The sequence below is a fragment of the Leguminivora glycinivorella genome, chromosome 2 (assembly GCF_023078275.1).
Source record: "Leguminivora glycinivorella isolate SPB_JAAS2020 chromosome 2, LegGlyc_1.1, whole genome shotgun sequence".
Lineage (NCBI taxonomy): Eukaryota > Metazoa > Arthropoda > Insecta > Lepidoptera > Tortricidae > Leguminivora > Leguminivora glycinivorella.
In genome coordinates this window covers 28,834,858-28,858,851 of record NC_062972.1, presented here as the reverse complement: position 1 = coordinate 28,858,851, position 23,994 = coordinate 28,834,858, and the positions used below count along the sequence as shown (strand labels likewise).

Sequence of the window (23,994 nt, the reverse complement as noted above, 5' to 3'; positions counted from 1 at the left end):
ATTTTAAATCCTACCTATGTTTTACGAGACAGCGAGTTTCTATTTTACATTCTATAGCGGCGCTTTCCAGGGAAATATATACTTAATTTATTTAAAAATCGTACTGGGGTATTAAAAAATTCAGTTTGACGAATTGAAACTGCTAAGTGTGATATAGTTTATCCCTACAATTATCTTTATGAACCCCATCTAAGTATTAAAGCGAAACCCATAAAGTAAAATTTACAGAAATATATAGAAAACTAATAGTTTGTAAAGAAACCAACTCTTAATTTTACTTCATGTTTTAAACCCTTTAAAAACAAGGTTTATCAACAATTAATGACATAAACCCCACACCTAACCCCTATATTATGTATTTACTTTTCAACACAAAATAAAACTTTTTAAGTCTAAAATAATAGCGGGTGTTACAGACTAGAAGAAAACATGTTAGTTGAAAACAAGTCGTGTATGTTTCATCATACATAAAATTACAAAAACCACAGATGTGATTTCAATAAACTCTTCAAATAACTATTTACATTCGCTCCTATAAACATTTACACATTCGTATTCCAATAAACTTGGCGCGTATTTTACATAACGTTTTTCACAAAGTTGAGTGACTGCATAAGACACTGGTCCCTCCAAAAGCGAGTAAGAGTATGAGCTATCCTATCACCGATAGAAACAAACGAAATATAATCGCTCCCGTGTAAATAATATAGAGAGAGCGAGGGATAGTTCATCGCTCGGCGACGAACTTATAACTCGCTCGAGCTATCATCGCGTCTCTTTTATTTACATGTATGTATGTATGTATAAGCTTTATTGTACATAAAGGAAACAAAAGAGACACAGTTACAGAGTCAGTTATATACAATGTAGGCGGTCTTATCCCTTAATCTTATCTTAATCTTATCTTTTGTTGGTTTCTATAGCCGATAGTTCTGTTCATCGCTTACTCACTTGTGTGACCAGTGCTTAACTTCTATTTACACATTTTCAAGTCAAAATTGTACGTCAAATGACATTATTTACAAGGTGGTAATAGTTCGACTAAACTAACTTTGCAACGATATTGACGTGACGTGAGATTGGTATAAAACGTCATATTTTCATAGAAATTTGACATTTATACCTTCGTTTCAAAATATATGCAGAGGTAGCTAGGTCCTACTGTATTCCATAAGATCTGTACATATTATTGTTTTACATTTCTAGCGGCGGTTTTATTAATACTTGTGACAGTATATCAGATGAAGTACTATTTAACAAATATATTTGTTAGAAAGATACTTAAGTTACAGGTGTTAATTAAACTGCTCACTAGAATAATTGTAATGGTCCTCCGAGTCTTCGCGAGATATATTCAATCAAAAAATCGATTTTCATTGAGTATAGGAATGAAATCAAATTTTGAATCAAGAATTTAAAAATAAAAATTCATGTTTAAATATTAAAACTGCAAGTGACGCGAGGTAAAAATTACATAATATAATCAGCTCTATCTATTTTTGAGTTATTACATTGAAAATATGTATTTCAAAATAATAGGACCAATTTCACTATGTGCGTCGAGATACTAAGACATTGATTTTGATTTATTTAAAAAGTTGATTTGGTGTTTCATGTCTGTTTTGAGTATACTATTTTATCTTTAGTATTCTACAAACAAAAAATTGATACATTAACGATCATTGTTGATTTAAACACATTTGTTACAACAGACATACTAAAATTCATCTGACAATCTACATAAAAAAAAATTAAGTTCTTGTACTAATTTACGAAGCCCTTTTCATAATTTAAGACATTTTAAACATACTTTTGACCATTATGTTTTTACCGATATTATCTGAATTAGTTAGATCGCAACCAGTATAAGGCCACATATTACACCAGGAGAAAATACATTTTTCGACATCTATTGCATTGTAATTTCTTTCCACAATACCACCGGTTTTCACTGATTCACATTACCGTTTCGTACAATCTTAGTTCAACACATGGTCGGTTGCACCAAATCGTCCGTTGCCGAATGGGAACGAATTATCGGACCCTGACGAACTCGTTCATGGCCGCGACTGATAAGTGCGCGGTTTTCGGGATGTGATTTGTCGCTGACAAAAACATCCGGCGCGCCCGAAACATTCAGTGTTTATTCATTATAATAGATACCCGTAAGTCGGACGGCCGCGTCTGCTAATTCGTTCCCGGCTTTAGTGTTCGCAAAGTCTTAAGAGACGGCGAGACTTCTGTCGCGCGACATCGATGCGTCCGTCAACCGTGATAAAATAGTTTTCAGTCACCGTCAAAAATGCGGCTTTCCGAATTTAGAGTTCGCATTTTTTAATATGGAAATTTCCAGTGTTCTGTCTCGTGACGATTGCGGTCGACGCGACCGGCTCTCACTCGCCACCGTCAGTGTAAGACGCGCGCCAACAGTTATCTGCGCGTGCCGCAGCGCTCAGCTCACCAGAAGCGCGGCGGGTGCGGCGGGCGCGGCGGCGCGGGCCAGCGCGGCGCGTGCGCGTGCGGGGGCGCGTGCGGCGGGCGCGCGCGGAGCGGCGGGAAGCGCGGCGGCGGCCGCGGCTCGCGCGGGCTCCAGTTGCGCGGGTACCTGTTGTTGGGGAACCGGGGCGCGTTCCACTCTTGGAACTCTTCAAACGGCGGCGAGGGGTTGCGCATGTTGGGGTTCTCGAGGCCTCGACTCCGCAGGTCTTCCTCGTACGCGTCGTCTTCCGCGGTCCGACCGTCGGTGCCGTCGTCGTATTCCGACGGATACTTCTGGAAGGGCGCGTCGTATTTTAAATCGGGCGGCATGTTGTCGAAGGGGTTCCGCATGGGGCGCGCGGGCGCCGAGTGCGGGGGGTGGAGTTCTCTCGGGCTCGGCCCGCGGAGATCGCGGTCGCCCGAGCTGTTGTTGCGGACGAAGTTGTGCTTGCCGTTGTCGCCGCCGACGAGCACTTTGTTGTTGTTGAAGCTGTTGCGCCGGTCGTTCGCGGGTTGGCCGGGGAACATGCCCTCTGCAAACGTACGATTCGAATTTAAGTTTGCCATACGACCGAAGCCATAAAATAAATGATATATTAAGATAAGAGCAGTGGTGGTAGAATGAGGTAACGAAATAAAAATCTTACGCTGATCCTCATCCTCGGACAGATCCATGTCGACACTTTCCACGATGTCCGTCGGTGGAACCATCGGCGGCACTCTGTAGTCCTGCAAATAAACATGACAAACATAAACGTCTCACAACTGATTACATATTAAACAAAAACGTCTTAGACACGCAACTAAGTTAGTCGTACACACAATCACACATTAAAGCTCGTTAAGTGGGTCAAAAAAACATTCAAAGACAAGTTTGTTGCATCACCCTTTTTTTGCCACAGCCAGTATAGGAATTCTAGGCGTTGACATTTCGAGTGCAGTCCAGTTTCGCGGTCATTTAGAAGGTAAGGCCAAACTGGCTCTTTAAGGCGCAGGTTCGCCCACACATGGAGTACTGTTCTCATCTATGGGCAGGGGCACCTCAGTACCAGCTTCTCCCTCTGGACCGCATCCAACGACGAGCGACTCGAATTGTCAACTGCCAGCATATCTCCGAAAATCATCTAGATGGCTGGCAGTCCTCAACTGTGCGTTTCTCCAGAAACTTCCTGCCCCGCACAGCTAAACTGTGGAATGAATTGTCGCCTGCGGTATTTCCGGACCGATACGACCTTCAAATCTTCAAGAAAAGAGCGTACACCCATCTTAAAGGCCGGCAACGCACCCCCAACACCTCTGGTGTTTCGGGTGTCCATGGGCGGCGGTGATCGCTTACCATCAGGCGACCTGTCTGCTCGTTTGCCTCCTATCCCATAAAAAAAAAAAAAAAAAAATCATCCCGATTGTCAAATTAAGTAACAATCACAAACCTTAGCAAAAAATAATGTCATTAATATAAATGTGAGACTCACTTGGTCTAAACTGATAGGCGGCGCCACCTGGCGGGGCGCGGGCGGCCGCGGCGCCTGGTGCGTCAGCGAGATCAGGTTCCTGTGGTCCACGTCTGCAAGTTCAACAGTAAACCAACATCACACCAACCCTTGGAACTCCTTCCCACTATGTCGGATGTAGGATCATGATTTTAATCGGGTGTCGGCGCCTCTATTCCCACATGTCGGGTGTCGGGCCCGTATTTCAAACGGTACGGTCGGCGGTACGAGGGGTGCGAGGTAGGAGGTCCCGACTAGTGTGAATAGCGCCATACTTCCTATGCGAGCGAAACCCGACCCGATTTTTATCCAGAAATGTCGGATGTCAAAACGGCCGACATTTCTTGTCAGCTCCGACACATAATCAGTGTCGGGCAAGTGTGAATAGCTTCATATAAAATGTTCAGCCACCAGAACGTCCGATTAAAATCCGGACCAGACACCCGACAAATGTGAACCGGCTCTTACTGATCACTTTCGAGGTCGTGCACCTTAGTTCTTAGACAAACATGAAAAAGATCCAAAGAACTAGTGATTGTATTTATGTCATGAGTCAGTAGTACAAGTTTAAAATAGGCAGGGTGCGTGGAAGAGTGGCGTTCGTTATCGCAAATACAAGTAATTTTATGGAACATCAAACATTAATGCAAGCGGCAGGTAAATGAGGGCAGACCATAAGACATCACCACCAGTCAGTTTATTGCAAAACTCAATCCCTCTAATGAGCAATCTAATCGGTTGTGAATAAAGGTGAATTTTTGCCGCCCAAAGAAAAAATAGAGAATTGACAACAAATTATGCTATTGCTACAGGAAACAGATTTGACGTTGGAACATTTCCAAAATTGCGTTACTTCCTCATGGTTTTACTTTTAAACTTCTTATGTACAAAAGTGTAACTTTTTGGAAAGTTTCCAAAATTTGCACACACCTATAGAAATAACTGTGTGAAACACCTAGTATAGTTTATTTTGTTCTGTGTCTATTTGCTTATTGTGAAATTAGTTATTATTATGGACGATGGAAGGGATAGAAGTTATTATAAATAACACAAACCCATGGTGCTCCCCGCTACAAAAAAAAAACGTTTAACCCTTAAATGCAGATTATAATATGGGGCCAGCATTAGGATTTTATATGTTATGTATCACAAACTCACAATGTCATAGTCATATGCATAATTATTTTAATATCTATACTTGGCTATAAATATTTATTAAACCCAGGTACAAAAATCATGCATTTAAAGGTCTTATGTATGTACACAATCCCCAAAAAATAAGTGGTCTTAAAACTCAGGTGAGATAGTGTTTTCGATGAAACTATATCAATTATTTATAGGGACCATTACCAATAAGAAATTACCACAAAATGAATAGTTATGACGTGTTTATTTCCCCAGAAAAGATGCAATAATATTTGTTTATGAAGTAAGTAAAAGGTAATAAAATAATCTTCACCCATAAATAAGTCTTTCAAGTCGATCTCACCGGCAAATGGTATATAATCTGCGTCTGGCGAAAAACAAAATATTGTGTTTACGACTTATACTTCAAACCTTTTATTTTAGAGATGTTTTCTGCTAACATGAAGCAATAACTGCTAACTCCCTTATTCATAAACGTTCACTAAAGTTGACAAGCCGATAAAAATAGTTTGTCCCTATCTATCTTCTTCTTCTCAGCATATTTGCGTCCACTGCTGAACATATGCCTCTTTCATGGATTTCCATTCTGTTCGGTAAGCGGTGGTTCTGTGCCAGGTCGGCCCTGCCGTCTTTTTGATATGGTCCGACCATCTGGCTCGTGGTTTCCCGTCACCTCGGCTTCCCAGTCTAGGTCTCCACAGCAATACTTGCCGGCCCCATCGATCGTCATCTCTGCGACAAATATGACCGGCCCATTCCCACTTGAACCCTATCCCTATCTATGTATCATACTAATACGTCGGAAAGGGATAAACTATTATTATCAGCTTATTAACTATAGTAAGCGTTTATGAATAAGGCGGTTATAGTACAAAGTGCGATAACATACATACATACATATGGTTCAAGATAGCTTGAGGTTTTTTATGCGTTAAAAAATGAAATTTGTTGTAAATAGCTCTCGCAGACATCCAAGATCTAGGCTAGGCCTAGTTTAAAGTCACATGGATATATCTTTGCACAACATTAAGAAAAACATAGTATATTAAACAAACGGACAACTTTCCGGCTGTCGTGAATTTAAAGACTCGTTTTTGATATTCTTACCTCCGAAGAAAATTTAAATAGAAATAATATTTTAATAATTACTTTTATTTAAATTACCTTGTTGTACGGGATGTCTGCTCGACACTGTCGTAACAGGCATAGGGGGAGGAGGTAGGGGCAGCATTCTGTGGTCGACGTCTTCCATATCTGAAATTATAGTCATTGATAGCATTTTTGTTCCATATTATTATATGTCAACACAAAATAATGATAATAACTACTGAATAAGTTACCTGTGCCAAAGAAGACTCTAGATCAGAGCATTGTTTGGTGCAGGCACCTTACACATTTACATGGCTTATCTTATACAGGTTAATTCACAAGAAATGGCACGAAGGGAATGATCGAAACGTTTGTGACACTTGCATCGGTAACTGTCAAAAGCCACTATTTTATTGGTTAATCTGTCACACACATAGATATTTTCCATTTGTGCCAACTCTGTGAATTAACCTGTACCAAGGGTCTCCCCTTTTAAAACAAGGGGTTACGGGCAACTCAACTTCCTTTTGCAAGCTAGATTGTACATAGAATAGGACTCGCGGGTTCGATTCGGCAGCAAAGGCAGACCGCTGCTACAAACAAATATGTTAGTGAACAGCAAACAAAATCAGTGAAGCCAACTCAACTTGTAGCATAATACAGAAGTAATGAATGAAATAACATTGAGCTAAAATATTCTAGTTATAAAAAGAGTATATCGTCACTACTTTTAAATAATCTCGTATCTCACGCTGTTCCTCAAAGTTAAAACGCAGTAAGTCTATATGCATTCCATACATACTTACTACAATTTTCTTTTCATTGACAGACGAAGATACAAGTTTTTTTAAAAGTAGTGACGATATATTTCAAAAATAAAATGTGGACTTTAATGATATTTATGGATCCTATGGCTGCAATCTTACCATTCGGATTTTGAGTTTGGTTAGCTATATAACAAATAAGAACACATTACTTACTTATGTGCTACAATTAACAGTTTCCATGATACGGATACACATTTTTTTTTAAGTTAGTGGATGTGAACCTTTATCTAAAGCCTTGAAGTTTCAAATCGCTTAACTCTGTTGAATGATGAAAAAAACACATTCTTCATTGACGTGATATCATGTCACAAGTCGCAAAAGTAAAAGCTAATCCTCTTATTCATAAACCTTTACTAAAGTGAATGATCCACTAATAATCGTTTGTCTTTTTCCGACGTATTAAATAGACGTCGTAGAAAGGGACAAACTATGCTTATTGGAGGGCGGGTGGTCTAGTGGTGAAGACGTTAGCCGCGTAAGCTGAAGATCCGGGTTCGATTCCCGGCTCGGCCACCAGTGGGCCTTGTCGTTTTTTCTTTCGTGTATGATATCTATTTAAATTTATGTTTATTGGCTTAAAAATAAAATGTTACGAAAAAATGTACTTACGTCCCATGATAGGTAAAGAAGGGGGTGGCGGCGGAGGGGGCAGGATACCTCTGTGGTCCACGTCCGCGGGGGGAATGTCTTGCACTTGGGGGATATTCTGAAAACATAGGACAGAATAACAATGTGATTTCATTTATATACATACATTTAATAAACCCTATGACCGCTAAAACGCTAACGCGCGCAACTGAAGTAAAAATCAATCTTCGAGTATTGCGACAAGGTATTACGTGTCAACACGATTGCCGTGATCAAAGGGTTTATTTAACTTATGCTATTACTACAACTAGGGAACAAATCAAATTATTTTATTGAATATTTTTTGATTTATTTCAATTTATAATTTATATATAGTAGTGTGACTACTTGAAAAAAGAACAAACAAAAAAATATTCAATAAAATAATTTGATTTGTTCCCTAGTTGTATAGTTGGCAGCACCATCTCTCTCGCTATATCGTAATCCTGCAAAGGATTCATATAGGAGGTGCAAGCACTAATTGCTCGCCCTTAGAGTTGGTCAAAAGGCGCCTAGCCTTATCAGAGATAACATACACTAGAGAAATTTCGTCGGGTACCACGGCGGGCGGGTGGTCTAGTGGTAAAGAAAGACGTTAGCCGCGTAAGCTGAAGACCCGGGTTCGATTCCCGGCTCGCCCACCAGTGGACCTTGTCGTTTTTTCTTTCGTATATGATATCAATTTAAATTTATTATGCTATTACTATTACTTATAACAAATAACTACATAACTAACTAATAACCTGTACACTAATCTAACTTCAAGCTAAAGCACCAAAACCAAGGAAACCAATATCTTTCTGCTTCATTTAGGATCAGTTGCATCAACCACAGTTAGACATATCAACGTATCCCAGCAGACCTCTACCAAACTTCCCATACAACAAAATTTTGCGAACTCTTTAACGGTGACAGATGCTTTGGTGCAACCGAACCTTATGCCGTTTTCACATTATCCGATCCGATATCGGATGTCGGAAGGATTTCAATAGGAAAAATCCAAAATGGCGTCTGTAATGTATGGGATATCGGTCCGACATCCGATATCGGATCGGATAATGTGAAAACGCACTTAGTCTCCGGCACAGTGGAAAAGTAGTCTACTAGATTAAATACTGAATAGTTAATAGGAGGCTAACAGATGCTATGGATGGACGCCCCAATTAAAATAAGAATTAACTGTTAAAAAGTTTGAATGACATTTTTGTCTTGAAATGTGATCGGTCGGGCTGTGATGGTTGTAATTTTATCACTTATCAACGTGGATAAGACATCTATTCCTCTCACAGTGACATACTTGCCAGAACGTGACGAATCCTTTATCCATACATACAAATTATGAAATTGCTAGAATCTATGATTCCCTAATTGTTCTTACTGATAGATGTCAAAAAATGTCAAGCAACACATTGCACAAAGCAAATTTAAAATAAATACATAAGTATAACATTTACTTTTTAGCTGAAGCATTCTAAATAAGTAAAAACATTTTTTTTTCACTAAAATGTAATATTTGAGCCCTGTGACATGTTACACCGTCCATAAAAAAGACATACAATATTCATCTCCATCGTTCTACCAGTCCATTGCATCTATTAGCCACTCGTTAAGCGATTTACGGTACAGGGAATGATACGCAATTACAGAGGAGCGATGGAGAGAGATCTGTGTATCATTCGCCAGCGTGAGCGGTTGCCACTTGTCTACGGATCTAGAGCATTTAACTTGGCTCCCCGTTGACGAGTCGCATCTCGCATCGCATCGCAAGTCGTCAACGGAGACTGTCCAACAAAAGTAAAGCAGTACCCTCGGGTAGACGGGGTTCTCCGGTATAATGACGGGCTCGTGCGGCGGTGACTCGCACAGGTCCACCAGCACGCACGGCGCGGGCACCGGCGCCGGCTGCGGGACCACATATATTCATAACGTTCATTCATTCATTCGCAACGCTTTCATTGGACTTGATAACATCGTGTGGCGGCAAGCGTTTTTTTTTTAACTATAAATGGGCTTACTCTTGGCCATAGAAGCCAAAAGCAAAGACGTGGCCTACGATGGAGTAAGCTCGCCCAGAAGATGCCTGTTCACTCTTGATTTGAAGGAAGGAAGGGGCGTTGATTCCTTTTGGATGTAGAATGCAGAGTTGAGTTTAATTTTGGCTGCTTGCCGCCGCATGATAGTAATGGTCATGTAGATATGGACAATGAAATTAGTTCGTTTTGGCCGCCAATGAATCTGGAGTTATTTCTAGAATTTTTAGGTATATGTTATTCCTCAAGAATTTTATTTTTTTCGTACGTAATTAATTTTGATCCGGCTCGAGTATCGAGGGTCGTCTGGATATCTATAAGTAGGCGTCCAAAATGCACGTATTATTTATTTCATGGATTCACGGGGTTCGGCATTGAACACATTTCAAATTTATTAATGATTAAGACTACTAAAGATAAAGTAGTTCAGATAACTTTAGAGTTCCAAGGGCAACTTACACCACCTGCTTAACTCAAGATTAGTGGGCTGTCAAAACTCAAATCCATACTAATATTAATAATATTATAAATAGGAAAGTGTGTGTGTGTGTGTCTGTTTGTTTGTCCGTCTTTCACGGCAAAACGGATTTTTTAAGTGAAGATTTTTTTAGGTAAAGAGCTGTGTACCGGCAACGGCAGTGAAAGGCAAAAAGTACTAGTCTAAGTATGTTAATAAAGCGATAAGACCGCCCGTCGTCTACCATAGTTAAATAAAAATAAAATTATCTGCTATTTGTAATCTGTTATCCTTATGGTGCAATAAAGAATATTTACTTACTTACTTAGTTACTTACTTATTTTTTTAAATATCATCTTGATATATGTGTGAGCAATAAAGAATAGTTGTATTGTTAATATTTGTAAGCACTCACCCTAGGGTAGACAGGGTTCTCCGGTATGAGCACGGGCTTGTGCGGCGGGGACTCGGGCGCCTCGGCGAAGGCGCGCGGCGGCGGCGGCGGCGCGGGCAGCGCGCCGGGCGCCGCGCCCGCTCCCGGGGCCGCTCCCGCGCCCGCACCCGCACCGGGCAGCGGGAGCGGCGCGGGCAGCGGCACCGGCGCGGGCGGCGGCACCGGCACCGGCGCGGGGACCGGCGTCGGCTAGTACGAAAACAGGTGTCTTTAAAAATCAAAATCAAAAATCATTTATTCATTTGCAACAATGTGGTACACAAAACAAGTTTTTACAGTATACATTATGTCCCATATTAACTTATCAAAGCGTGCGATAAATATCAGTGGCGTGGCGTGATATTCGTTGATAAAGCCGGAGGGGGTTTCGGGATCGATTTTGCATGAACTTCTACAGATATTGGAGAATTTTAGGGAATCGAGTTGTATCGACGCCCCGCCACGGATAAATATACAAATATACAAGGTACTAACGAGTAAAAGATTGTTACACTTTATTCACTTGTCAACAACTTTTACTAAACCGTTTCCTTCTCTACATTATGTATTGAAAAAACTTAATAAAACAACTGTAACATGACCCGATTAAACGCCGGAGTTACATCAAAGCCATACATTTTGTACGAACGTGATCACGCGTGTCGCCGAGCGGCCGTATAACCGAATACGATCACCCACGCGTTGCGTGCGACACGCGGCGTGGCTCTAATGTAACCCCGGCTTAACGCCGGTCTTACAATAATCAGTGTCTCAAAATCGAGCTCGAGGCGTTCCTTAATATTTAAGCATAATCCTTTTAAACTTAAAATAATTTGCTATTTGCTGAAAAAAGGAGGAAAACTATTCCATCACCTGATATCTGCATATCGAAGGAGGCTTCGAAAAACTACTGATATGCATCAAAGAATTGCAGTTGAGTCGCAAACCGTCGACCCCTCGTAATTGAAAACTCATGAACAACTTTCCATAGAAATCAAAGCAATTCCCTGAGTTTCAACTTCATCATAAATACCCAATGAGAGGCACACTCAAAGAAATGGTGTTACCTTATTAGTCCATTGCACAGATAAAGAATTTCATAAGTGAGAGCGAAAATAAGTTTTTTTTTTTCTTTATACGAATGACAGTGACATGCCTAGACACTTGCATAGGCGCCGCCTGACGGGATAAAATGTCAGTGTGCCTCCTCATTGAATACCGATTTTGATACCCAAAGCCTGTTTTGTGTGGCAAAGAGATTAAATCTGTGTTATTGTCTTTTTATAACAAAAGTTTCCTTTATTTTTTTTTTATTATTTTACAAAACGATTTCAACTTACAACCATATTCCATGAGTTTGTGCTCCATTGACTTGGCGCCTCGGGCCGGTAAGGTTCGGGTTCTTCTGAAACTAAGCATGGTAATTAATAAATGATACCCGATGAAAAACTAAATTTAAAGAAACATGGAGTGATCAGTGATCACTTGTTACATCGCTTTTCTTACCAACGCTTATTATTTTCGTAACAACAAAATCTAACGCCTTAGACCGTTTTCACATTATCCGATCCGATATCGGATGTCGGACCGATATCCCATACATTACAGGCGCCATCTTGGATTTTTTCCATTGAAATTCTTCCAACATCCGATATCGGATCGGATAATGTGAAAACGGACTTACGGCTCAGCCACGACATTGGTCTAAGCGCGACAGCGGCGAGCGGCGGCCATACATTGAAGCGAGACACAGCGATGGGACTTTTCATTCGCACGTATGGCTGCCGCTCGCCGCTGCCGCGCTTAGACCAATGTCGTGGCTGGGCCGTTAGTGTTACTTGTAGCGAGTATATAATAATAAAACTTTGCTAACAACTGATATATGGCTTACTTATATATTTCTCTATAGGGATATTGAAGTTACGAATTATCAATATACTTGTATAATATACTAACCAATATTGTTAGTTATGCTGCCATAGAAGGAGGTAGGGGGTGGCGGGTTGCTGTCCGACAATAAGTCTAGGCCCGGCAACGCGTCCTGAGACTTTTGAGACATCGTACCGCTCGCCACTGTAATGAAGACTCAGATTAAAATAAAATAAAAATAAATAAATGAATCAGTTTTAATTCAGGCAAAAAACTCGTATAAATGACTAAAATAAGTAACCATGGAAAATTTAAATTTTGATAAATTCCCATGACCGCGACATCAGATGGACCGAATTTCAATGAAACATGGCATGAAACGACTAACTCAGCATTTTCTTATTTCAAAAAAAAACTTAAATCGAAAAATCGAATACAATCCATTTGAAAAGCTGACGATGTCCACAGACTTAGACAGACAGACAAACGAGACAGAAACATAACAGGGATGTCTGAAACTTTTAAAAGTGGCGTGATTTTTTTCTGGTGATAGGAATAACCATCTAATTAAGTAAAATAAATTTAAACACAAGATTTTCTAAAAATAAAAACCTTGTCAGTACGACCCAAAAAAGCTGTTATGTAAGTTTGATCAGTCTTTTAACTTTTTGAATCATGCAGGCCCAATGTACATTCAGATGTACATTTGGTTTCAATAGAATTTTAACTTTCATGTAAACAAATAAAGTAGCGTTTCTCTTATTTCTAAAATTTTTCGAACAAATGAATATCAACTCCATTTGAAGTACAACTAGATTCAAAATTAGGTAATTAAAGTTTCCGTTTTAGATGCTTTTGGATACGTATAATAAGAGCAAGCAAATTTAGTTTAGGTATGGTTCAAATTAGTTCAAAATTAATATTATGAAACAATTGTTTTGAACACAAATATAGAAGATCTAAAAGACACAGAAACGAGTCAAGGGATACCAGAAGGAATACTACAGAACCATCGAACTGGTAAATTTCATAATAGCAGAGATGACATTACCTGAATTGTTATCTGAATTTTGAGCATTTTCACTGGGCACCAACGTTTTTAGGAAATCGTTGATATTGAAGTCTTGATTCTCACTCGGCCGCGAACTTATCACTTCGATTTTATTAGCTGCAAAAGGAAACCAAAGGTTTTTAACTTTTTACACTCAATAGAAAATACATATCATCCTCCTTGCGTTATCCCGGCATTTGCCACGGGTCATGGGAGCCCGGGGTCCGCTTTGACAACTAATCCCAAGATTTGGCGTAGGCATTACGTTTTACGAAAGCGACTGCCATGGCCATCTGACCTTCCAACCCGAAGGGTAACTAGGCCTTATTGGAATTAGTCCGGTTTCCTCACGATGTTTTCCTAAATATCAACTGACATTTCGCACATAAGTTCCGAAAAACTGATTGGTACGAGCCGAGGTTCGATTTGGAACCCGCGACCTCCGGATTAAAAGTCACACGCCCTTACCGCTAGGCCACCAGCGCTTTTCAATAGAAAAGACACAAAATATTAAAATGAAAACATAAAACGAACAAACTGATTTTGATAAGAAACACAATACACGTCTAAGAACTTACACTAAAAAATCTGCTTGCAAACACAAAACGGGCCTATTCCAAATTGGTTACCCATTGGCCCATTGAAAAGATACATTGTATGTATCAAAGCATCTCATCAGACCTAGGCCAATTTAAGTGTTTTTGCATTTAGAACCTTCTTTTATTTCTATAAAAGTCCAAACCTCACGCACTCCTACGAGTACAGGTACACCAGGCCTTAACGAGTCAAAATCAAAATCAAAAAATCAAAAAGCATTTATTTCATAAATCAATTTACAACATAACACTCGCAGGTTGAGACTTCCTAGTAAGTATTTATAATACCTGTGACAGGAAGCCCCGCTCTTCCTCAATTTTCAACTACATTTATTTGTACACAGTTAAAGATTTGAGATGTGAGTGTGTGTGTGTGTGTGTGTGTGTGTGTGTGTGTGAGTGTGTGTGTTCGCGTGTTGTACGAGGTTAAGTTACACGTTCGATGAAAATGATAAGAGTCATAAAATCTATCAGAAACAGTGAGTGTTGATGACTTTTCAGATAAGAATAATTGCAGTCGTATCAAGGTAAAGTTTATGGGCGACATACGCATAGCTGGATAACCTCTTACTTGATGACAAACGAATTCAAACCTTACACAGAATAGTTAGATTTTAAGTAAGTTTATACAGGTGCAAACACTCTGTTTGGGACCCGTAGGAAACCAACAGATTAATCATTTCAGCTTGTTAGACGAAGAGCTATTTGATTTGTACAAAAAAAACCGAAATGTAATAGGCAAACACTTCTCCAAAAATTTCAAGTCTTATGGGTTGAACGCGAAGACTGGTCTTCTTCACGGCCAGCGCGACTGTAAATGTCGGTAAGAAGGTAAACGCGTTCGACCCGCAAGTATGTGTACGCATAAACTTAAAATGTTATGGAAATTGCCGATTTGCCGGATTCTTGTTTGAACAGAGGGAGGGGCATACAGATCGTGCCGTTTATAATGACGCACAAATTTGTCAAATCTAACCTATAATACCATGACAATACGAACCATGCCGCGAGTCCTCGTGAATGGCAACCTAATAATACACATTTAGGGCCGGTTGCATCAAACCGTTGAAGCGTTCGAAGTTCCATAGACATCAGCAGCGTGACTATGATGTGTCTCTCTCAAATGTGGTTGATTCAACTGGCCCTTAGTTGCACATTGTATTCTCAAAGGTACTCACTACTGTTGATGTTGGTGTTAGGAGGGCTCTCGTTGAACAACGCGAGCGCGTTGTCAGAGTTGAGAAACGACGACAGACCCATGTTGTATAGCGAGCCGTCCGCTGAGAGAGATGTGTTGAAGGTCTTGTCGATATTGTAGGACACTGGAATAGGATAAATTATTAAAGGATTAGTGCCACTAAACTGTCGCCCAGTCTTTACAGTATAGTCTCTGCGTGAAGTCTAGGGTGCCTAGGCCACAGCATAGGAATCAAAAACAGTTTATTGCTAGAATTTATTGTTCGTTCCGTTAGTACCTTAGATACAACTCGCACGTTGTCCAGAATTTCAGTGAGACAACGGCCATGTGGCTATGTGCATATTAAGTTATTAACACCACGCGTATGCTTCGGAACAACATGCTGAAGTGGTACCTTCCAGGGTCAGCTGTTCAAAATAGTTCTGCACATATTTATTTTCGTGACACGGTTTTCGCATTTTCTTTTGAATAAGGATTAAAAAAAGTAAATCAATCACGATTCACGGCAAAAAATGTGCCCTAGTGCAGAACTATTTTGAGGAGATGGCCGAGGGCCGCCATCTTGACGTACAAATAAGCTCTGGAGGCAAACATGCGCGCATGAGCACGGACGCACTGCCTCCCGAGGCGTGTGGCCGGTGTGGACCCGGCTAATCATGTAGTGAATTATTGCTATTCAAAGTTTAACTGGTTTAAATTATTCATAGTTAGTTTTACAACACTTAAATCCCTTAGAACATGTCTACCAAAATAATGACTATTTACCATCATTATCTTCGTCACCAACATTGGGCAGATCCAGGTCCTCATCAGGCCCGGGCGAGGGTACGTCCTCATCTCTCTGAGGAGGCGACGGGGCGGCGCTAGGCAGAGTTGGTATTAGTTCGTCTAGCTTCCGCTTTAGGGCTCGCACGCGGGCTCCGAAGTTTTTGTATGCCTGTATGAGATAAAAATATTTTTTATTTTCAGAATCATCATACACAATTATCCATTTAAAAAAAAACCCTTATTCATCCTCTTTGCGTTATCCAAGAATTTGCCACGGCTCATGGGAGCCTGGGGTCCGCTTTGACGACCGGTCTGGCTCAGTCGGTAGTGACCCTGCCTGCTAAAAATCCCGGTAAGGGCATTTATTTTGTGTGATGAGCACAGATATTTGTTCCTGAGTCATGGACGTTTTCTATGTATATAAGTATTTGTATATTATATATATCGTTGTCTGAGTACCCACATTACAAGCCTTCTTGAGCTTACCGTGGGGCTCAGTCAATCTGTGTAAGAATGTCCTATAATATTTATTTTTATTTATCCCAAGAGTTGGCGTAGGCACTAGTTTTTACGAAAGCGACTGCCACCTGACCTTCCAAACTAGACCTTAAACTAAACTAGACCTTATTGGAATTAGTCCGGTTTCCTCACGATGTTTTCCTTCACCGAAAAACCCTTATATTTATATTTTATAAAAACCTTTTCTTAACAATCATATTATAAAGAAAAGGTTGACAAAGCTACTTAATTTTCTCTTAGCATACTCGCGACCACTGCTGAACATATTCCTCTTTCATGAATTTCCATTCAGTTCTACATATAATAATCATTAACTTGGACAGAAATTATGTTGAACATTATACCAAGCACAGTAAAATCGATTATAATGCAGCTGAAACTCTAAGTAACAAAATCTCACTTAAGTTGGTCTAATAAACATATCACAACAACTACTTAACACATAAAAATATACTTACATAAGCCACTACTTTGACTTCACCTCTCTGTGTTGAATAGTACTGATTAGCTGAAGCAAGGAGTGCCAACAAGGCCTCCCGAGCAACAATCTCTCTCTGCAGGGCTTGGGTGTACCTTTCTACACATCCGATACCCTCATTTAGCTCCTTTTCCACATCTTCTTTATTACTTTTATCTTCCGATATAGATTCTGCGGAAAAATCAGTAGTTGTAAAAAACTTGGGTTATGGGTTGAGTTAATTAGCTTTTTAACTGACAAAGCTGACTCGCAAGGCAATTGCCTCACGAGGAAAACGTCCGTTCGCACAGCAATATGGAGGCCCTCAATCACAGCAGGAACAGCAGTTCAAAATAGTGTATGTTTCACATCAAATAAATACACAATTATTTATTCATAGATACAGGGGGCTTAATTGATAAAATTGAATAATTGATTATGTTGAAAAATTTAAGCTTAAGAATGCTGACTTAAAATTAACAAAAGTTAAAAAAAATGGTTCATAAGCAAAGATCGGACAGTTGGGCGTCATTTGTTTGACGTTTTCGGAATAATGAACCTTGTTTTAGAATAACGTCCAGTTGTCTGATCTCTGTTCATAAATTACTTTGATACATGTCAATATGAATCATTGGAATCCCGAACTACACACTCTTCTGGACCTTTAACCCCAATCATCTCTGCCCACTGGCTCGGCGGGGGAATTCTTATTGTGCCAAATCCCTCATCGTCTCCCCCTTCTTCCACTTGTTTTGATTCTTTACCCTTACTTGACGATTGCATTCCTACATCAGTCTGTATTTCTTCTTCTCTTTCACTCCTAGTAAAACCTAGCATCTGGTTAACATGTCTAATGAATATTTTTTTTTCTTGTTTAATTTTATATCTTAACACTCCAATCCTTTTCACTATTATTCCTTCTAACCATCTAGGCCCCTTTCTATAGTTCCTGAAACAGACTGTCTCTCCCACTCTGAACTCTCTCACTCGTTTTGTTTCATTTTCCTGGATATCTTCAGTCTCCTTTTCTTGAATAGAAAGGGGGTGAAGCCTATCAAAGTTAGTCCGAAAACGTCTATTGTTGAGGAGTTCTGCAGGTGTCTTACCGGTGACAGAGCTAGGTGTAGTCCGCAACCCATACAATATCTTATGCAACCTGGTTGCCCATGGGATATGTGACATCTTCTTTAACTTTAATTTCAAGGTCTGTACCGTTCTCTCTGCCTGGCCGTTAGAAGCTGGATGATATGGAGGTACTAGTATGTGTCTAATACCATTATTTTTAAAATACTGACATATCTCTTCTGATGCAAACGCTTTCCCGTTGTCACTCACTATTGTGTCTGGCAGCCCTTGTTCAGCAAATATCTCATCTAGCTTATTAATTACCATACTTGAACTCTGGTCACTAACTATTTTGACTTCTGGCCATTTTGAGTAAGAGTCAATTAGTACCAAGAAGACTTTGCCCATGAAAGGTCCTGCAAAATCAATATGCAACCTAGACCAAGCCTTTGGTGGCGTAATCCATCTATGAGTCACCTTGGCTGGCATATTCCTTACTTCTTTACAAGTTTGGCAATTCTGTATCAAACTCTCTATATCTCTGTCAAGTCCTGGCCACCAGAAATAACTTCTTGCTATTGCTTTGGTGATGACTATGCCATCATGATTGCTGTGCAGCTCTTTCAGAACACTTTCACGCAGTTTCAGAGGCACAATTACTCTACCTCCCCACAATATACAGTCCTTGTATTCTGTTAATTCATCTCTCCTTACATGAAAGTCTCTATATTTCTCTTCAACTGTACTTGGCCACCCATTCCTAATCCAGAACATCACCTTTGCTAACACACCATCAGTTTTACTCAACTTAGCTACCTCTTTAGCTGTCATCTGTAATTCAACTGGTGTCTCATTGAGGAACAAAACATTTACCTCTTGCAGTTCTTCTTCTTTTTCAGTACTTTCAGGTGCGGGCCATCTACTTAGTGCATCAGCATTCCCTATTTTTTTCCCTTCAACATATTTTAACTCGTAATCGTATGAGTTTAGCAATAGTGCCCATCTCAACATCCTGGGTGAAATCACATTAGGTATCGGCTTCTTCGGATCAAATATACCCAAAAGCGGTTTATGATCCGTCTGTATGACAACCTTACGGCCAAAGATATATGCGTAAAATTTCTGTACCGCAAAAATAATTGCCGCAGCCTCTTTGTCAATCTGCGAATAATTTCGCTCATGAGAGCTCATCGTCCTGGAAGCAAACATGATTGGCCTCAGGGAGCCATCCTCCATCCTGTGTTCCAGAACCGCACCCAAACCGTACTGCGAGGCGTCACATGTAATAACCACTGGTTTCTTTAAATCATAATGCACTAATGTATCCCCCGCAGTCAGCATTCTTTTTAAGAGACTAAATGCTTGTTGGCAAATTGGAGACCATACCCACTTGGCTCCTTTCAACAGTAACTTGTACAGTGGTTCCGCTACTGTTGCTTTTTGTGCTAGAAATCTGTCATAAAAATTCAGTAATCCAAGAAAAGCTTGCAACTCCTTTACATTCCTTGGCGCTGGTGTCTCCATTATAGCCTTTATTTTGTCTCCACAAGGATGCAACCCATTAGCATCAATCATGTGTCCCAGAAACTCTACACTTGCCTTCCCAAACTTGCACTTCTCCTTGTTGACTCTCAACCCTGCTTCCTTCAGGATTTGCAAGATGCGTTGAAGTCTATCCCTGTGCTCCTGTATTGTGCGACCAGTGACCACAATATCATCTAACAGCACCGCTGTTCCCGATACCCTCGCCAATAAGTTGCTCATCATGCGCTGAAATATCCCAGGGCAGGCTTTAACCCCGAACGCTAACCTCTTACATCTAAATAGACCTTTAGGAGTATTCAATGTTAGCAATTTTGAAGTAGGTTCATCTACAACCACCTGGGTGTAAGCTTGCTCCAAATCTATCTTACTGAATATTACCCCACCTTGCAACACTGCAAAAGCTTCGTTCAACGTTGGCAGAGGATAAGTATCAGTCTCAGTAGCCATATTCACTGTCGCTCTGTAATCCCCACAAAGTCTGACTTTCCCGTTCTTCTTAATAATTGGAACTATTGGGCTGGCAAACTCCGAATGGCTCACAGGTTCCAACACATCTTCTTCAACCAATCTGTCAATTTCTTGTAAAACTCTTTCTTTAATTGCAAATGCCACGGGCCTACATTTCAAAAATTTTGGTTTCGCATCAGGTTTCAGAGGTATGGTTACTACTGGCCCGGTGTATTTTCCTAAACCAGACTGGAAAACTTCTTCATATTCTCCCAATAACGTATCTATACCTGCATCTTCTATCCGTACGTTATTAATACCATGAATGCCTATACCCAAATTTGGAAACCAATCCCGGCCTAACAAATCTGGTCCGTTGCCTCTTGCAATCAGCAAATTTAACTTTGTATGTATATTTTTAAATTTTACATCCACTTCAGCTTCTCCCAGCAACTCTACCTGATTTTCAGTCCAGGTCGTCAACCTAACCTTTGACTTATCCAAACTTGGCAGGTTACCATTCCAAATTTCCCTCGCTGTACTCTCTCTCAACATGGTATATGCTGCTCCGCAGTCGACTTCCAAGTTTACTAATCGACCATCTAATTGCACCTCCGCATAAAACGGAGCCACCACTTTGTTTGACACCCAGTTACACAAGACATCCTCATACAATCCATTAAGTCGACTTGATTCCTTCGACCTACCTTTGTCTCGTGTATCCGAACATACCTCTGCGATATGGCCCATTCTTTTACATACATAACATCTACTATATCTGAACCTACAGAAATTCCCATGTTTTTTGCCACACCGCCAACAATCCTTATTCTCCTTATTCGGTTCTAACGGTCTTGCTTTAATTTTATTAACTTCCATTGGCTCATCCCCGCTAGTTGTAGCAGGCGCCACGCTAGAGGTCGCCGTCGTCGCCGACGCCGCCATAACTATCACTCCGGCGTCCGCTGTTTCTGCCGTTAACGCCAATTTTACCGCTTGATCGAATGATAACGTCGTCTGCTGCAACAACTGCTTTTGGATATCCTTATCACGAATGCCACATACTAATTACCCTTAAGACTAGCACATAAGGCATCAGCATCGGACAGCTGCAAATGACTCTCATGGATATATTTCAACCTCAAGTCTGTGTCTGCTTCCAATACTGCACATTGCTTTATTTTATTTACTAGTTGTTGAGGCTAAAACAATAAAAAAACAGTTGAGTTTCTCTGTCTAGGCATAAGTGCCAACCTACCCAAACCAAAGTGGCACTGACCTTAAGAGGAAAATGTTAGAACACACATAACTTTATGGTAATTTCAAATTTTTATTTCTGTTAACAGTTGTAGGTGGCACATAGTCTTGGCTTCCGGAGGCCCTAGGGTGTAGTAGCTACTAGCCAATCCTTTCTCAGCAACCATAATAAAAGAATGCTGATTTGTTGCCACCCATATTCATTTGTTGCCCAAGTTCTTAAGGCAAATCTGCAACTGACTTCTGTACAAAGACATACCTCAGTTTTACTGACAAAGTTTATCACATAGTTTTACTTACTTGAAAGTCCAAAGCCTCATCATCAGTCTTTTTAACAGCGCCAGCACTCAACAGCCCGGTCAAGTCCGAAAGAAACTCATCATCATACACAGATCTTTGCTCCCAGATTTTGAATATCCGAAGAATCTTTTGACGAACTTTCTCTTCTCTGTAAAATGTAAACCAATTAAGCTAGATATTACAATGAATCTAATTGGATAGTAAACTGTTTAGTAGTATTCATTATCCACAGAAACTTAATCCTGAAAATCTTTTAATCTGAATTTGTATGACTTAAAATCATGAAATGTAAGAATTAATGCAGGTTATTTTTTATTATTGATCTCTTCAAACCTTAGACTAAATATAAACCTATGATACATCAATGCTTCAAACCAGTAGTCCAAATTATGTGACAGTTGTCCAACAGCTTAATTGTAACAGACACTGGATAGCTGCACGAAATATTTCATTGGAATTTAGTAGGAATAAAACATTTAGTACATTCTAACTTTCAGAATATTAGCAATGTTTAAAACAGTAATATACATAGACCTTGGAAGATAAGATGTAAACAAACTAACCTCACTAGCGGAGTGGCTTTCTGCAAATTGAGGCCCCAGCTTTCCACGAACTCGTAGTTTTTCCGCTTACTGTACTGGATCACGTCGTTCGCCAGATAGAACAGCGTGAGCCTTTGCTCTACCTTCACCCGTTTCAGAACATTCAACCAGCTAGCCACTATTTTCTTGTGGTGCTCTCTTTGCTTCAAGCACCATGATGAAAGTCCTTGGATGCTCTCCTGAGTGTCTTTCAACTGCATAAGTTTCTTCTCAAAGGTTAGCGTATTAAATTCTTCCGTTTCACCCATTGTAAACTAAGTTCATTACTTTTACTGACAAATCACTCCGATCTTAAAGTCTTAATAAAGATCATTCACAACTGGGTCTCTAAATATAATTAAGGCATGTTTGCTACACCAGTAACTACACATTTGTACACTTAACAATATTTTTCACTAACAAAACGCCGCCGAAAACCGCGTTATGGCGTTGAACTATAACTCCGTCACAAGCAACTGTTAGTGAATCAGAAAAACTTATTTTGCCTATAAATGTTGGATAAATACTTTAAGGTATTCTGTGTGACGATGGTATTGAAATGTGGTCAAAGAAACATGATCATTTGATTAACCATTTTTACTATACAACAACCGCCATTTTCTTCAATGGAGGCGCCCACAGATAAAGTAAAATTCAATTGACAATAAAGGACCTTACACATGGTCTGCAAGCTGACAGAAGTCCGAATTGCACTCCGACTTTTAGAGATATAAAGAAGAGTGGTTAAGCCTGCCACAGCCGCTTACACCCAAGAGTGCTTTTCAAAATCAAGGCTAAGAAAAAAAAAACAAGGAAATACCTGTTATCATCATCATCGTCCTTAACCTCCTACGGCCCAAATTTTTAGAGGGTACTTCCGAGGAAGACCCAATGTCCTAATATTAGAACTAATTAATGAAGTACTGAACGCCCAGACCAAAAATTGTTCATATCTGATTAACCGTAACAAATACAAGTCTCATATTTTAGGGGTGTTATAATAACGGTTTAGGCTTGCCAGGGAATAAAAAAAAACACCAAAATCTTTTGTTCTATATTTATCACATTGGGCTTTTATTTATGATAAATGCACATCAATCACTCTTAAAAATCTTATAGAAAACCATAATTTTAACACTTTTTACTAGTAGAGATCAACTAAGTTATCACTTTTATCATTTATGATACAAAAAATAGCATGTTTTACAACCGAAATTTAAAATCGCCACCTCGACTTCGTCCTTGAAAAATTTGCGGGGCCGGTGGAGGGCTCAGACTGACAGGCTCTTATTCTGAACTGATATGTCTATCGCTGTCAATTTCGCTGGCCTTGTCCCCACCAGAAATGTACTCGTCATCTGTATCATTTCCTCCAAAAGGATTATCTTCGTCGTCTTCAAAATCAGACGGCTGGAGTAGTTCCAACACATGTGTAATTTTAAAGCTATAAATAACTTTATAAGCCCGAGCTTGACAGCCTAATACTAGTACAATTTATGTTGTTTTATTGTGTAAAAATCTATCTTTTTCTTTATCATACGAGCACATAAACTCATTAGAGTAAGAAGGATAGTAAACCAATATTAAAGGCAAATTATGGTATAACCGCCCAGCGTACTAGTACTAGTACGAATACATTTTCACACAAAATTCATATTAAAATATACAAAATTAAGTTAAAATAAGAGTATTTACGAATTATTTATTTCTTTTTCTCGAAAATAAAACTAATTACAGTCATCGGTACCGCGTTAGATACTCATG

General features: G+C 39.8%; 1 protein-coding gene across 2 annotated transcripts; it reads right to left on the bottom strand.

Moving 5' to 3' along the window:
• Nucleotides 1-875: 875 nt before the first annotated feature.
• Nucleotides 876-22,861, bottom strand: LOC125240716 (formin-like protein 3). Of its 2 annotated transcripts, XM_048148746.1 has the most exons (15): nt 22,213-22,861; nt 21,650-21,797; nt 21,165-21,294; nt 17,037-17,227; nt 16,057-16,228; nt 15,272-15,415; nt 13,498-13,614; nt 12,534-12,650; nt 11,918-11,988; nt 7,640-7,736; nt 6,279-6,368; nt 5,428-5,481; nt 3,951-4,042; nt 3,126-3,207; nt 876-3,011 (listed from the first exon to the last, which is right to left on the bottom strand). In XM_048148746.1, exons 1-15 carry the CDS (start codon nt 22,497-22,499, stop codon nt 2,458-2,460), a joined length of 2,346 nt encoding a protein of 781 aa, XP_048004703.1. In that variant the 5' UTR covers nt 22,500-22,861; the 3' UTR covers nt 876-2,457. The 2 variants fall into 2 exon arrangements, with proteins under 2 accessions (XP_048004703.1, XP_048004711.1); XM_048148754.1 differs by lacking the exon at nt 5,428-5,481.
• Nucleotides 22,862-23,994: the final 1,133 nt, after the last annotated feature.

Bases quoted from the DNA above. Each gene is read 5' to 3' on its own strand.
- LOC125240716 (XM_048148746.1), bottom strand. From the start codon at position 22,499: ATGGGTGAAACGGAAGAATTTAATACGCTAACCTTTGAGAAGAAACTT. The intron at 21,798-22,212 runs GTTAGTTTGTTT...TACATTTTACAG, and splicing joins AAAGCCACTCCGCTAGTGAG to AGAAGAGAAAGTTCGTCAAA. The intron at 5,482-6,278 runs GTAATTTAAATA...GTTTTTCGCCAG, and splicing joins CAGACATCCCGTACAACAAG to ACGCAGATTATATACCATTT.